Genomic DNA, 15,448 nt, shown 5'->3' with positions numbered 1-15,448 from the left:
CATGATAAGTTAAGTACCGCTTCCTGAGAAATTCTAACGCGATCAGTCAAATAAACCAGAAATCGGAAGTCTCAACACAAGCGTAACGTGATGACTTGCTACAGGTATGGGCTGAACCTCTTACAGCTTCACAGACTTCAGTTCTGACAGAGCAAAAATAACCAGCTAATGAAATTAAGCACTAAAGTTTCATTATCTTGTCCCTAGAGATACAATTATTCATTTTTAGTTTGGTTTATAACCTGATTATTATAGATTGAGGGTTGGCTTGTTAGTACAACCCTGCACCTTCTAAGGAATCCAAGTGCGTTTCATTAAGCATTTAACATCACTCCCAGGGCAGGCGGTCCCAAAGAGCCACTGGTCATGGAAGGCAGGAAACATCTGTTCTTCTGCCCTGTAATCAGCCTTAACCATGACCTGCCACCCCACACTAGATTACCTGGGGGCCGTTCTGTGTCAGATATCATGTACTAGAGACTTGAACTTAGTGCAAATGAGAATTAGATTTAAATTACTGAGCTAACTTTCATTTCCGATTTTAAACAAAATTGAAGTAAGAGATAGTCATGTTTAACCAATACCAGCAGCCCCGTCTGTCCTGCCATGAAGAGTTTATACATCCCTCCCTTTTTTTTTTTTTTTTGGTACAATGTCGAATTAAGGACACAAACATCTACTTGTCACTCCAGTGAGAATTTTAAAGCCTGTTAAAATATTTCACATGAGTTGACACCAAAGTGGTTTGGTGCCACGTACCTTAGAAATAACCTCTCATTCAGTTAAATGCCGATGATGTTTAATTCTTTTGTTATCTTTCAGGGAATAGTTCTCCAGGATTATTTTGATTTGTTACTGATTTTTATGATTATCCTAGACTGAGTAATTTAAATATGTAAAGCCCTATAGGTACCTGCTGGACCTAATTTGCAAGGGAGAATACAGTCATTGTTCACGCAGGTAGCGGTTGTGTTCTCACTCCCGTCCCCTCCCCTCCCCACCCCATACCTCTTAATACGGAGCTGGATGTCTCTCCTGGTGTGCCGAGCACTTCATATTATTTTCTCTAATGATTTTCTCTTTGAAGCTCTTAACTTTCTGTTTTATCTGGAAGAACTAAAAAAATTTTTTTGAAGAATTCAGTACATTTCAAATTGATAATTTAGGGATATAAGCAAGAATCCTCACTAGATATATTCTATGAGGGAAATGTTGGTACGTAGATAAAATTAAAAGGAACATCCATTCTATTAATTTTATTGGCCACAAATAGTCATTGAGGTGTATTTCCCAGAGGGCTGTGTATTTTGTTTGGTTTTTCTAAACCTAAGTAAGACAACATGGTATATGTTAATGCCCAAAATTTGCTTACTGGCCTCTGACAAAATGGGGTAAAAATGGGTCTAGAGAGTTGATTGAACCTTTTTAAAAATATATAAAAATATATTTTTATAATCGTTCTTAAAAACAATCACAGTGTGTGTATACAAAGAACAGTTTTTTAAGCAAGGAAAACATTACAGGTACAAAGGGTACCTAATTTTCAAGTGAAAATATAATTGTTCATGCAGATGTGGGTACATTCTCATCTAGGGGCAGTGGGTCTGTTCATTGCCTCCCCCCTCCCCTCCCCCCCCAAAAAAACAGCTCTAGACATATAATCACTATGCAAATCTAGTCAGCATATTTACACTGGAAACAAATGTATCCAATTCTAGAAAAATAGGTGGAGCTGTTTGAAGCATTCATTAAATCTTTCAGGGCAAGGGGGTAAATTAAACTTTATAAAGCTGCTGTAAAAATAACTATTTTAGAAATTAAATACAGTTGTATCATTTACTGCTTGTTACTAGATTCCATTTTAACACCAAAATTTAGCTTCCAAAAAAATACTCCAAACGAGGCACTGCATCTGAGAACCTATGACGGTGTCCCCAACACGAGCATCTAAAAATTAGGGCCTCGGCGTGGCCCATTTCATGCCGCATCAAGAGTGGCCTTTCTATTTCCAAAAAGAATCCCACGGTTTAAGCAGTTGTGAATAAATACGGTGGTGGGTTAAAGCCCCTGGGGATGATGGGGGGGTGGTCCTGTCAGCATCCTCCACAGGGTAGAAAGCATCGTCTCTTCCACCCATTAAAGGTCTGCAGAATCAGAGCCAAGAAGCCAGCTTTCTGCAACCAGTTTCCTCACTTTTCATGATGTATCTTGGAGAAAGAATTAAAGTAGTATCATGAGTGTTACAGTGCCATTTGCAAAACTAAAGCATCAATGTGGGTCAAATTTTCACGAAAAATGATGCACTCATCCAGCTACGTGAGGAGTAATCGTGAAAACCAGGCTTATGAGAAGGGGAGGGCAAAGACACGGTTGTGTGTCACACCCTGCGCTGTGACCCTTCAGAGGCAGAGTCGGGGTGGCTTTCAGCTCTGTGATTTGAAGAACCCCAGACCCCTCCGAGGCAAAAGACAGAGCTAACTTATAAACCTAGTCCTTTGTTCCAACTGTTTTGTGTTAGTTTCATTTCTTTGTGCTAAATGGGGTCTCCGGAGTTCTCTTTGAAAATGTACACGCCCCTGGGAAAGATGACCCATTCGGGGACAGTCACACTGAGGTCAGATATATGGTCATCTCCTCTCAGAGAGAAAGATCTGGGAGTGTCAGGAAGGGGAAATAAATATGCCAGGGAGTGAGCCAAACGGAGAGGGAGGCAACCAAATACAAGCCGGATTTCCCCGTTTCACCAAGGGGTCCTGCAGTCGCTTAGAGAGAGGCTTGATTCTGTGCGGGTTTTTCACTTTTTTTTTTTTTTATGAAGTATGGTTGCTTTACAATGTTGTGTTAATTTCAGGTGTACAGCAAAGTGACTCGGTTTTATATATATATATATAAACACACATTCTTTTTCATATTCTTTTCCATTATGGTTTATCACAGAGTACTGAATATAGTTCCCTGTGCTATAGAGTAGGGCCTTGTTGTTTATCCATTCTCTATACAATAGTTTGCATCTGTTAATCCCAAACTCCCACTCCGTCCCTCCCCCACACCCCTCCCCCTTGGCAACCACCAGTCCATTCTCTATGTCCATGATTCTGTTTCTGTTTCATAGATAGGTTCACTTGTGTCATATTTTAGATTCCACATATAAGTGATATTACAGGCTGTTTGTCTTTCTCTTTCTGACTTACTTCACTTAGTATGATAATCTCTAGTTGCATCCATGTTGCTGCATGTGGCATTATTTCATCCTTTTTTATGGCTGAGTAATATTCCATGTATATATGTACCACATCTTCTTTATCCATTCCTCTGTCGATGGACATTTAGGTTGTTTCCATGTCTTGGCTATTGTGAACAGTGCTGCTGTGAACATAGGGGTGCATGTATCTTTTTGGATTAGAGTTTTGTCTGGATATATGCCCAGGAGTGGATCATATGGTAGTTCTATTTTTAGCTGTCTGAGGAACCTCCACACTGCTCTCCACGGTGGCTGCACCAGTTTACATTCCCACCAACAGTGTAGGAGGCTTCCCTTTTCTCCACATCCGAGAGAGGCCCAATTCTGAATTACTGGACTCTCCTGAAGAGTGAGAAAGTTGGAGAGTTTGGGTGTATGTCCTTGTCCCAACATAGGCCTGGCACTTTTTTAAGGTGACAGAGGCTTGCAGCCGTGCTGAGAAGTGTTAAGGTAAGAATGGTCAGCAGGTTACAGAAGCCAGTGCAACAGGTCTTGTTAGGGGTAACTCAAAACCTGTTTAGGGGAGCAGTGGCCAGCAGAGGGCTGGGATTTCCACGCTGCGGAGGTTATAGGGGCCATGTGGCTCCAGAGAAGTTGGCTTAACTCTGCGAGGGTTTAAAATGCGGATTAGAAAAATCCCACAACGAGCAATTTGCTCTTTTCTCCCCTCCCACATATGGGACAAGATGGTTCTCCTAAATAGTTCATTACTTTGGAGGAGTGAATGTGTCTGCAGTTACTTTGGTTACGTGCTTCTGCCCCCTCCGTTCTTCCCTCCTTTCTGTGTTTTCAGCGCCCGCCTCATGAGATCAGTGGTTCCTATTGTCTTCATCCTCAGAGGTTGGTCTGCCAGGGAAGACTAGCACAACCGTGTAGACTCACCCAGTTGTTATCAGGAGTTACTGCTCACAAGCCTGTTAATGTGGAAACCACTTCATACTGATGAGTTGTTTTAATACATAGGACAGCACTTTACACTTCATGAGCATAAAGTTGTGAATCAAAAATCTTCCTCTGTGAACAATGATTTCACACTATTCTATGTTATACTGTTCTCTCACCTTGTTTGCCTCTTTTGAAAACTTCTATTTCCTCCAGAAACAGTAAGAACTAAAGAAGAGGGCAAAACATTGGAGCAGCCCCTATTGAAGATACAAGTATGATTAAGATACAGAAAAAATAATTTAATGGGTAAAAGACATCTGTGACATCAAGCAGGTTATTGACAAAAAAGCATCTTTATGCATAGTTGGCCTTGCCCCTGGGGATCTCCTGGCAGGGGAGAGGGGACAGTGGGAAATAGAAGGTTTTAAAAGAGGGACCTTGTATGACCAGGTTTGTGTCTTTAAAAACTAAAGTTTAGTTTATTGGGGAGTGGAAAGACTGAAGACAGGGAGATGTTCAAGAAGGTACTTTGATGGTCCAGGTAGGAGATCACAGAGGCCATAAGGAGGTAGAAGAGGGGAAGAGCCAAAAGATATTTGGGAATCAGAATCCCCAGCACTTGGTTTCCTAATGACTATGACAGCATCACTGGTGACTGTGTGAACCTGACTGTGCCTGGTCTCCCACAAATTCCCAGGCCAAGCCTGGTGTGCAAGAAGGATGCATTCCAAGATCAGTGAATATTATTTAGTCAGTTCATGGTACCCAGGGTGTCAATCCTCGTGTCACCCATCCCCCATTTCCTGCTAGCAGAAAAATGGAAAACAATGTTCACAATTTACTACCTGTGACATACTAGAATTTGTTTGACATGGTTCTTTACCTATATCAGAGGGATACAGTAGGAGTTTGAATCCTAGAAATAAACCTTCTCACTTGGCTGAAGCAGAAGTATGGAAGAAGCAGTATATAGAGAGAAAGTTTGGTCTAGTGGTAGAACATGTTGCCCAAGGGGTTAAAACAAAGGAGGTTCAGGGCTTCCCTGGTGGCGCAGTGGTTGAGAGTCCGCCTGCCGATGCAGGGGACACGGGTTCGTGCCCTGGTCTGGGAGGATCCCACATGCCGTGGAGCGGCTGGGCCCGTGGGCCATGGCCGCTGAGCCTGCGTGTCCGGAGCCTGTGCTCCGCGACGGGGGAGGCCACAGCAGTGAGAGGCCCGCGTACAGCAAAAAAAACAAAAAAAAACAAAGGAGGTTCAAGTTCAGGCAAGATGCCAATAAAACAGGGAACAACTGAATGCAGACTAAATATAAAAATCTTTTAAGAATTCAGACTATGTTACAAAGCGACAGTAATCAAAACAGTATGATACTCTCACAAAGACAGACAATGTAGATCAGTGGGACAAAGTAGAGAGCCCAGAAATAAACAAATGCACTTATGGTCAATTAATCTACAACAAAGGAGACAAGAACTTACAATGGAGAAAAGACAGTCTCTTCAGTAAGTGGTGCTGGGAAACTGGACAGCTACATGTAAAAGAATGAAATTAGAACATTCTTTAACACCATATACAAAAATAAACTCAAAATTGATTAAAGACCTAAATGTAAGATTGGAAACCATGAAACTCCTAGAAGAAAACATAGGCAGTACACTCTGACATAACTCGCAGCAATATTTCTTTGGATCTGTCTCCTAAAACAAAGGAAATAAATGCAAAATTAAATGATTGGACCTAATTAAACTACAAAGCCTTTGCACAGTGAAGGAAACCATCAATAAAACGAAAAGACAGCCTACTGAATGGGAGAAAATATTTACAAATAATATGACCTATAAGGGGTTAATATCCAAATATATAAACAGTACATACAACTCACTATCAAAAAACAATTAACCCAGTTAAAAATGGGCAGAGGACCTAAATAGACATTTCTCCAAAGAAGACATACAGACACATGAAAAGATGCTCAATATTGCCAACCATCAGGGAAATGCAAATCAAAACCACAATTAGAATCACCTTACACCTGTCAGAATGGCTGTCATCCAAAACACCACAAATAACAAATATTGGCAAGGATGTAGAGAAAAGGGAACCCTTGTACACTATTAGTGGGAACGTAAACTGGTTCAGCCACTACGGAAAACAGTATGGAGGTTCCTCAAAAAATTAAAAGTAGAACTACCATATGATACAGCAATTCCATTCCTGTGTATATATCTAAAGAAAATGAAAACACTAATTTGAAAAGATATATGCACCCCAGTGTTCATAGCAGCATTCTTTACTGTTGTCAAGATACAGAAGCAATCCAAGTGTCCATCAACAGATGAATGGGTAAAGAAGATGTGAGGTAGATATACATGTACATATAGATATAGGTATAGATATAGATAAAGACACACACACACACACACACACACACACACACAATGGAACACTGCTCAGCCATAAAAAAGAATGAAATTTTGCCATTTCCAACAGCATGGATGGACCTGAAGGGTATTATGCTGAGTGAAATGTCAGACAAATACAGTTAGTGTATGATATACTTATATGTGGAACCTAAAAGATACAACAGACTAGTGAATATAGCAAAAAAGAAACAGACTCACGGATATAGAGAATAAACTAGTGGTTACCAGTGCAGGGAGGGGCAAAGTAGGGGGTTAAGCGGTGCACACTGCTGTGTATAAAATAAATAAGCTACAAGGATATATTATACAACACAGGGGATATAGCCAATACTTTATAATAACTATAAATGGAATATGACCTTTAAAAATTGGGAATCACTATGTTGTACACCTAAAACTTATATATTATACATCAAGTATACCTCAATTTTAAAAAATAAGAATTGAAGGCTTCAGGGACCAAAAGGAGATAGCAGGGAAGCTTGAAGACAAAGTAAGAGGTCAGTTGTAGGAAGTAGCTCACATTGTATGGTTTAGACTCGAAGCAGAGATAGCTAAATATTAAATCACAAAATAAATTTACACCAGGGCTGCCCAAATGCTTACTATCTCACGTCAGTGACTTGGGGAGCTGCGGATCCCATAGGGATAAATGTCATTTAGGCTCAAGCATGGGAAGGAAGATGGATGTCTAGCCAGAAACCTGATACCTCCAACAAACTAAGTTCCATCCTGACCAGTGGAATTACTCGTTAACTCATTTATTACACAAATACATATTGAACTGTCATCTCCCGTGCCCCAGACACTCTGCTGTTTTTGTGATATAAGACTGCAAAAGAGAAATAGAGACACAGACATAGAGAAAAGATGTATGGTTACCAAGGGGGGGAGGGGAAGGTGGGATGGATTGGAGACTGGGATTGACACATATACACTACTATGTGTAAAATAGATAACTAGTGAGAACCTATCGTACAGCACAGGGAACTCTACTCAATACTCTGTGGTGACCTAAGGGGGAAGAAAATCCAAAAAAAGAAGGGATGTATGTATACATATAGCTGATTCATTTGCTGTACAGTAGAAACTAACACAACATTGTAAAGCAACTATACTCCAAAAAAAATTAATTAAAAAAAAAAAAAAAGACAGCAAAAGAGGCCTTGCCTACCCTGAAGGAAAGGGAGGAGTTGGGAGGAGGTTTAGAGCAAGGCCTCAGCCCAAGTCAAAGCCCACACTCTGAGGGAAAGTCATTCCTCAGCGCGGCAGTGTCCACGTGACTCACCAGGCCGCCTCGGCTACACTGCCAGCCCTCAACGGCAGACAGAAGGATCCAGTCACCTGACACCACTGACGTTCTGGTCCAGCTGTGGCCCTGAGCTGGGTTATTTATACCTCTGGACTCGAGTCCAGATTCCCCAATGCGGCGGAGACTGTGGACATGTGTGATGCATCTGGGGCACAACTGCTGTGTTCACGCCCGCTCTCACACGATCTCCTGTCCTGCTCTCCGCACGGAATAGCAGTGTGAACAAAAGAGGTGGTGTGAGGGGGAAATCGATACATTAGAATACTAGTTTTTAACGGGCGGACTACAATTGAGGACTGTGGGATTAAAATGTATTTTTTTACATTGAAGAAAATGTGTGCACTACAAACAAGTCTCATTAGATTATTGTTGTCATTTTGACTTCCATCAGGGTTAGAAGTAGAGGGAAGACAGGATCAGGATAATCTTTGGTCTCTCGTAGACACAGACCATGAGGAAAATACTCCAACTTCAGAGAATTTATTTTCCATGGTTGGCAGGAACATAGGTTTGTAGGGAATATGGTATATTTTTTTTTAACTGGACACTTGGTAGGTAGAGGCCAATGGGTGTAAGCTATTCTGTCTTTATAATCTGACATCCTCAGATGCTAACACGTGTTGGTGAGGACATAGAGAATCGGACCCCTCACACGTTGCTGGGGAGGGATGTGAAATTCTCTCTGGACAGCATTTTGGCAGTTCATCTAACAGTTAAGCATAGAGTTCCCATATGACCAAGCAATTCCACTGCTGGGTATAAACCCAGGAGAAATGAAAACAGATCTATGCAAAACTTGTACACAGACGTTCACAGCAGCATGTGGGTATTCGCAGTATCCAAAAGGTGAAAACAACCCACATGTCCATCACCTAAAATATAATGTGGTATATTCACACAATAGAATATCATTTGGCAATAAAAGAGAATGAAGTACTGTTACATGCTACAACATGGGTGAACCTTGAAAACATGATGCTTTGTGAGAGAAGCCAGTCACAAAAGACCACATGTTGAATGATTCCATTTATATGAAATGTCCAGAATAGGTAAATAGAAAGATCAGTGGATGCCTAGGGCTGGAGGGTTTAGAGGAATAGGATACAAGGTATCTTTTGGAGGTGATGAAAATATTCTAAAGTGGATTGTGACTGTATAACTCTGTGGATGTACTAAAAACGACTGAAGTGTGCACAATAAATGGGTGGATTATATGGTATGTGAATTATATCTCAATAAAGCTGCTTTTTTAAAAAATATAGCTTTGATATCTCGGCATCTTTGACTCTTTCCTACTTGCTGCAGCTATAGCTTTTTGCAGAGGTATTGGGTTGCCCCAGAAGTTTGTTTGGTTAGCGAATACGTTGTTCAGTGAAGTTCTTGGTGAAAATGAAAAGTGCTTTAGTACTTAAAACCGAACGAACTTTTCGGCCAGCCCAACGTTTTGGAGAAAGCAATGTGAATCTCTGGTGCCTTAAGCAAGTCCAATACCGTAAGGATATTTTCTGAGAGTTCATTAGGAATTATTGTTTAACTAAGCCTGGAATTGCAATCCAGTAGCTTCTCAGTAGGGATGCCCCATCTGTGCTGCTCTGTGGATGGGTCTAGTCTAACAGACGCTTTCTATTTCAAAACACACATTGATTTAGGGTACATAGCACTGCTGTGTAGGCTGATAGGACGAGTTTTGACGTTTGGAAAAATATTCTATCAACAGTATAGTTTAGGTTGTAGCCAGTGTATTCGTATTGTTTGTTGAGCCATCGCAACTCAGGGGGCATTAATATGGACTGGCCTTAATTTTCTCATTCACTGCTTTAGGCCACATTTAGTTGAATTTTGCTTTTCTATCCCTTAACAATATTTAGCAGCATTCGGGTTACTTTCAGTTAATAGAAAAGTCAGTCTTGTTGGTTTTTAAACTCTCCTCTCATACTGATTTAAATCTCATTTCCTGTTTCCACTCCGTCAGGGTGGAGCAAGCAGGTCTGGTTCTCAGACACCTCTTCTCTCCCTTTCCAAGGCCTGACTCCTAGGCTGTGGGGTCAGATAAAGGATGAGGGCGGCATCCCTGTACCTGATTTTCTGCTTCCTTGGCAAGCAGCATCTTGCCGTCCATGCCTTCTGGGTGACAGGTGTCAAAATGCTGCTTCACGTGCCGTAGTCCGAGGTCTCACTTCCCAGTCCCCTGATGTAGAAGACCCAGCCCCGGCTCAGCTTCCTTGGCTAAGCCCTTCCCCATGGGTGTTGGTAACTTTGAAATGGGCAGTGGCTAGAAGGGGTGGTTGTATGCACATATGTACGTACACAGATTTATTATACATTTTACTGATGTAAAAATGTACACAGTTTACAGATAATAAAATATACAGTTCTCTTTACTGCAAATTCCATATAGCTGATTCATTCTCAGAAGACTTACAGTGACTTTTAGCAAATGAGTGTGGTTCTAACAGGAATGTTGGGCGATATTTTCATACATAGTTACGAACTAAGACCAAAGTAAAACAAAGAAAAAGCATGTCAGAACTTCACTGGTTAGTGTCATGAGCAACTTCTTTCTGAATCAGATAATGGTCTCATGTGCTGGAAGAATATATCCTCCAGTTTTTATGCTCTTCACTGTGTAAGGATCTAGACATGATACACTTTTAAGTTTGATCTGCACTATTAGCATTTTCTCCATCACTTTCTTAACCACAGACAATCAGCAAAACAGTAAATCAAGTCCTAATTTGTAGCATTTGCTGATTTCAAGCTACTTATGTGACCTTCCTGAGTGTGTAATTGGGACAAGATGCACAGTAGCACATGGTGTTTTTCCACCATACGGATAGAGAAGACCTTAAAAAAAACTATGATGATAAATAATAATAGCCGTAAAATAATTAAGAAATGATAAGTGTTAAGTATTGATTACCTGTATAAATTACTTAATTGTAACTTTATGTAATTTAATATTTGAGAATGGCTGTGTTTCTTTTTTTTTTTTTTTTTTTGGCTGTGTTGCCTCTTCGTTGCTGCGCACGGGCTTTCTCGAGTCGCGACGAGCGGGAGCTACTCTTCATTGCGGTGCGCAGGCTTTTCATTGCAGTGGCTTCTCTTGTTGCAGAGCACAGGCTCTAGGCCTGTGGGCTTCAGTAGTTGTGGCGCATGGGCTTAGTTGCTCCGTGGCATGTGGGATCTTCCCGGACCAGGGCTCGAACCCGTGTCCCCTGCATTGGCAGGCGGATTCTTAACCACTGCGCCACCAGGGAAGCCCCCCAGCTCCTCTTCTCTTAGCGAGTCCTGAGGAAGGTATTAATGTCTCTTTAGAAGTTGGGGTACTTGATTCCTCTTTTAGCATCGCTAGTTATTAATTCTCAGGTAATAGCATATCTTGCTAGACTGATATGCAGTTTTATTTAGCATTTTCGAAGTTAAATCTAGTTGGATAACATCCACCACTTGGTTTAAATCATAGGCATGGTAACGTTCTCCCTAAATCGCTTTATGAGCCATGACCATCACACGCAGGCACACACACACTCTATGTATATGTGATTTTTTTTTTTTTTTCAGGGTACTTAACCACCTTTCTGGTCTGGGTTAGGCCTATAATTAATGGTCTGGTTTCCCCACATTCCAAACTACAAAAAACCTTAACTTTGTCCTACTCACTTGATTTTTAATTAGTAGACCCTGAGGAATTCAGTCATTCCTCAATCTTGATAACATTCTTCAAAGAGACATGAAATTCCTCTACCCTGGGGTGAACTAGCTTTCATTGCTCCAAGTCTCAGCCTAAAGATGACAGTGCTCCAAGTAAAACTTTAGTGAAGGAAAGAAATGGGGACGCGTGAGAACTTATCCTACCAGATATCAAACATACTGTAAGACAGCAGCAAGAAAACAGGAGTAAATAAAGCAAAAGACAGATTCGTCGAATGCAAGAATATCAAGTACAGAATCAGGTCCAGGTACGTATGGGAATCATCTGTGTGATAAAGCTAGCATTGCACAGACGGTTACTGTGTGTCAATGTAGGAGAACACTTCTGAAATACTGGAGTGGAGAAGGCCTTTGTCAAATACACACGACATCACACTAAAAAATACTAAGGAAAGATTGACTTATTTAAGTACTGAAAAACGTTAAACTTGTAATGGCAAGAGACATTATAAACTAAGTTAAAGGACAAAAGACTGGGAGAAAATATTTCCTCCACATACAATAGATAAATAGTATTTTCCTTAGAGGTGCACTGAATTTATTTCTGGCTGAATACTGAACAGCCAGCATTAAAACCAATGAACAACCTAAGGCAATGTTGAATGTTCCCACCATAAAGTGATCTTCTGAGATACAAGAATAAATATGAAATTTTGTCTTAAGAATTTAAGTAATGCTATAATATTATTATTAAAAATTAGAGGGAACCCCCTGGTGGCCCAGTGGTTAGGACTCCACGCTTTCACGGCCGTGGCCCAGGTTCAATCCAATCCCTGGCCGGAGAACTAAGATCCCACAAGCTGAGCGGCCAAAAAAAAATTTTTTTTTAATTTCATGAAAAAAATTAGATATGTTTTTAAAGTTTGTCATGATGATGTTGCAGTATAACTTCTGAGCCCTGCCAGCTGCTAGGAGACTCCTCTGCACACTTGCAAGACTTAGACAGATGTTTTCGCCTGATGAAAAGCATGTTTTTCTTTGGCTGCCTGTCCCACTGTGGGTTACTCTTAGTGGAGATTTTGCTATGAAGTCAATAAGCTTTCTTTTTTCTCTAATGATAACAGAAAGGTGAAGACTTACCTCCTCACCCCCTAGACTTAAAAGATTTGGCTCACGGCGATCACTGTGCAGTGTCCCTGCAGGTCCTCCCACAAACCGGAGCTGTGTGCAAAATGCTTAAAGACGGTGTCTTCTGGGTGTTTCAGAAGCCAACAGAAGCCTTATGCCCTCACATTTGTATCTCTAATATGTTTGCATTCATTTCCTGACTCACACAGTCATTGGATGCACTGCTTTCTCTGCCAGCAGCCACTGGTTGTTACAAGTGCTTTACTCTCAGTATCTGCCGTGGACAATTGTAAGGCCTGTTTCGTGCCAGAAGCCTTCTTCCTCACGATAGCTGCGCTCCCATCTCACTTTGAGCATTTGTGTGAATACATGTGAAGACGGTTCCAAATCTTTTCCTTGTATGTCATATTGTTTGTCTTCAACTGAAAGAGATTTTCAGTCCCAAGTTAACATTCATCATGCTTACCAATATTTTAAAAACCAGTATTCCGATATTAGTAATAATCCAAAAGATGATCTGTATTTATTAAATATGATGGTAACCTGATCTTTGATCTCCACAAGTTCAGCAAAGCTCAAAATAACATCAAAGGAGGCATTTGTCTGTTCAGTCCTCCAAAGACTAAAGCAATTTTGGCTGAATGCTGAGGCCAAAGCCGAACTTGCAGTGCATGCTTAATATTTATAATATATAAAATACTCCTTCATGCTAGTAAGGAAAAAATAGGCAAAAGGCATGAACAAGCACGTCACAGGAGAAGAAACACAAATGGCGAACAAACACAAGAATATGTTAACCCTCAGTAGACATCAAATTATATCCAGATACAACGACAGGGATTTTTTTTTTTTTTTTTTGGTTACCTTGACAAAAACAATTTTTAAAGATTGGTAATGCAGTGTTAGGGAGAATGTCCAGAAATAGGATAAATTGTACATCCTTTTATTGAAGGGCCGTTTGGCAGTATTTGGCAAAAAGTTTAAATGTGTACTGTACTCTCTGGCCCAATACCATCACCTAGAAGAATCTACCCTCCAGGACGACACAAACCTATGCTCAAAGATGTATACAAGATGGTGATACTAGTCCTGATAGCAAAACATCAAATCTAATGTATCAATAAATGTGCATCAGTAGGGGATGGAAAAATGAAAGCTGAATAACTGTGCAAAGGAATGCCCTCTAATTATTAAAAGTAATAAGCTAGGTCTATTTCTAGTATCTTAGAAACACAACTACTGTATATTGGCCCAGAGGAAAGTGCAAGTTGCAGAATCATGTGATTCCCATTGGGTTTAAATATAACTAAAGAAAACAGTCTGGAGGAGTGAGCATCCAACCATTAACAGCAGTTACCTTGAGATGGTGGGAAATTGAAGGGAAGAAGATCGTATTCTTTATATCATACATGCTTCTTTATTATTTGAATTTATTATAATGGGCATCAATTACTTTTTAATTTTATAGAAGATTTAAATAAAACTAGGCTAAACCAAACCATGGAAGAAAAGTTCCATGAAAGACACACAAAAGAGCTATTCCTCATGGCAAGGCAGAGCCACAGAAAGCCTCCAGTGACTTGGTGAGTAAGTGCTCATCATGGAGATGGTGGGACAGCTGGAGAAGCGGTGGTTTATAGCCTCGAAGAATCCAAGACATGGCAAAGTGCTAACCACAAAGTTCAATAAGAAAATAATTAAGTTAGGACCTCCCTGGTGGCACAATGGTTAAGAATCCGCCTGCCAGTGCAGGGGACGTGGGTTCGAGCCCTGGTCCGGGAAGACCCCACATGCCGCAGAACAACTAAGCCCGTGCGCCACAACTACTGAGTCTGCGCTCTAGAGCCCACGAGCCGCAACTACTGAGCCTGCGTGCCACGACTACTGAAGCCTGTGAGCCTAGAGCCCATGCTCCACAACAAGAGAAGCCACCACAATGAGAAGCCCGCACACCGCAACAAAGAGTAGCCCTCTCTCGCCACAACTAGAGAAAGCCCGCGTGCACAGCAACGAAGACCCAACGCAGCCAGAAAGGGAGGGAGGGAGGGAGGGAGGGAGGATTCCTGCTTATATACAAAAAAATTAAAAAATAAATAAGTTTAAAAAAAAAGACAAGACAAGAAAGCTGTCACACTCTCCATCAGGTCCCCTTTACTGACTTGCTAGTCGTGTATAGAGAAGAAACTTCTATGGTGAGCCAGCATATAGTGCTACAGAGGGACACCTGCCTTATGGAGTAACTGCTCCTTCTGGCTGTTATTTTGTGTGTTCCTTACTTACTTGTCTTACGTTCTTCTCCATTCATACATCGCAGTAAACATGAGGTTAACGAGAGGGAAACGGAGACAGAGGGACCCAGGCAGAGTCCCATGAGGGCAGGAGTTTGCTTATTTAGCACTAGTTCTGCAGGACCTGGAACATAGTAGGGACTCAGTGATAGTTGACGAACGACTGAACGCGTGGGCTCCAGCCCCATGGGAAATGTAGACTGTACAGCAGACAGACAACTAAAAGGCAGCGTTCTCAGCACAGTGATAGAGGTGCGAACAGACAAAACAGAAATGGGACACATGAGCCTGCTACAAAGCCCCTAGAAGCATCCCCAAGGAGGCTATGCCTGAGCTAAATGTTGAGAAATTCGGAGAAGCCCATCAAGCAAAGGACGTCGCAGAAGCAAAGGTGCAGAGAGCTTATTGGAGGGCTTATTGGAGAAGCTGCGAGTTGTTAATTCTGGTTTAAAGCATGGGTGGAGAAGGCTGGAAAGATTAGGTCTAGATCATGATGCTCTTGGGAGCCATGCTAAGGACT

At 41.2% G+C, this 15,448-nt stretch overlaps 1 protein-coding gene across 6 annotated transcripts in view; it reads left to right on the top strand.

Moving 5' to 3' along the window:
• The window catches only part of UBE2E2 (ubiquitin conjugating enzyme E2 E2), a 353,955-nt gene that overhangs the window by 332,319 nt on the left and 6,188 nt on the right, over positions 1-15,448 (top strand). Inside the window, exon 7 of one of the 6 annotated variants that reach the window (XR_010943415.1) lies at positions 4,035-4,052. The exons of 4 other annotated variants lie outside the window; for them this stretch is intronic. Coding sequence is in view for 1 of the 2 variants with exons in the window: in XM_067737367.1 (XP_067593468.1) it covers positions 4,035-4,048 (14 nt within the window). In the remaining variant the exon portion in view is untranslated. Of the gene's footprint in view, positions 1-4,034; positions 4,064-15,448 lie in introns of those variants that run through there. One more of the 6 variants, XM_067737367.1, reaches the window with a different exon arrangement.

This window comes from Pseudorca crassidens, chromosome 5 (genome assembly GCF_039906515.1).
Source record: "Pseudorca crassidens isolate mPseCra1 chromosome 5, mPseCra1.hap1, whole genome shotgun sequence".
Taxonomy (NCBI): domain Eukaryota; kingdom Metazoa; phylum Chordata; class Mammalia; order Artiodactyla; family Delphinidae; genus Pseudorca; species Pseudorca crassidens.
Note: the sequence above shows the minus strand (reverse complement) of the source record. Positions and strands in the feature narration are given on the sequence as shown.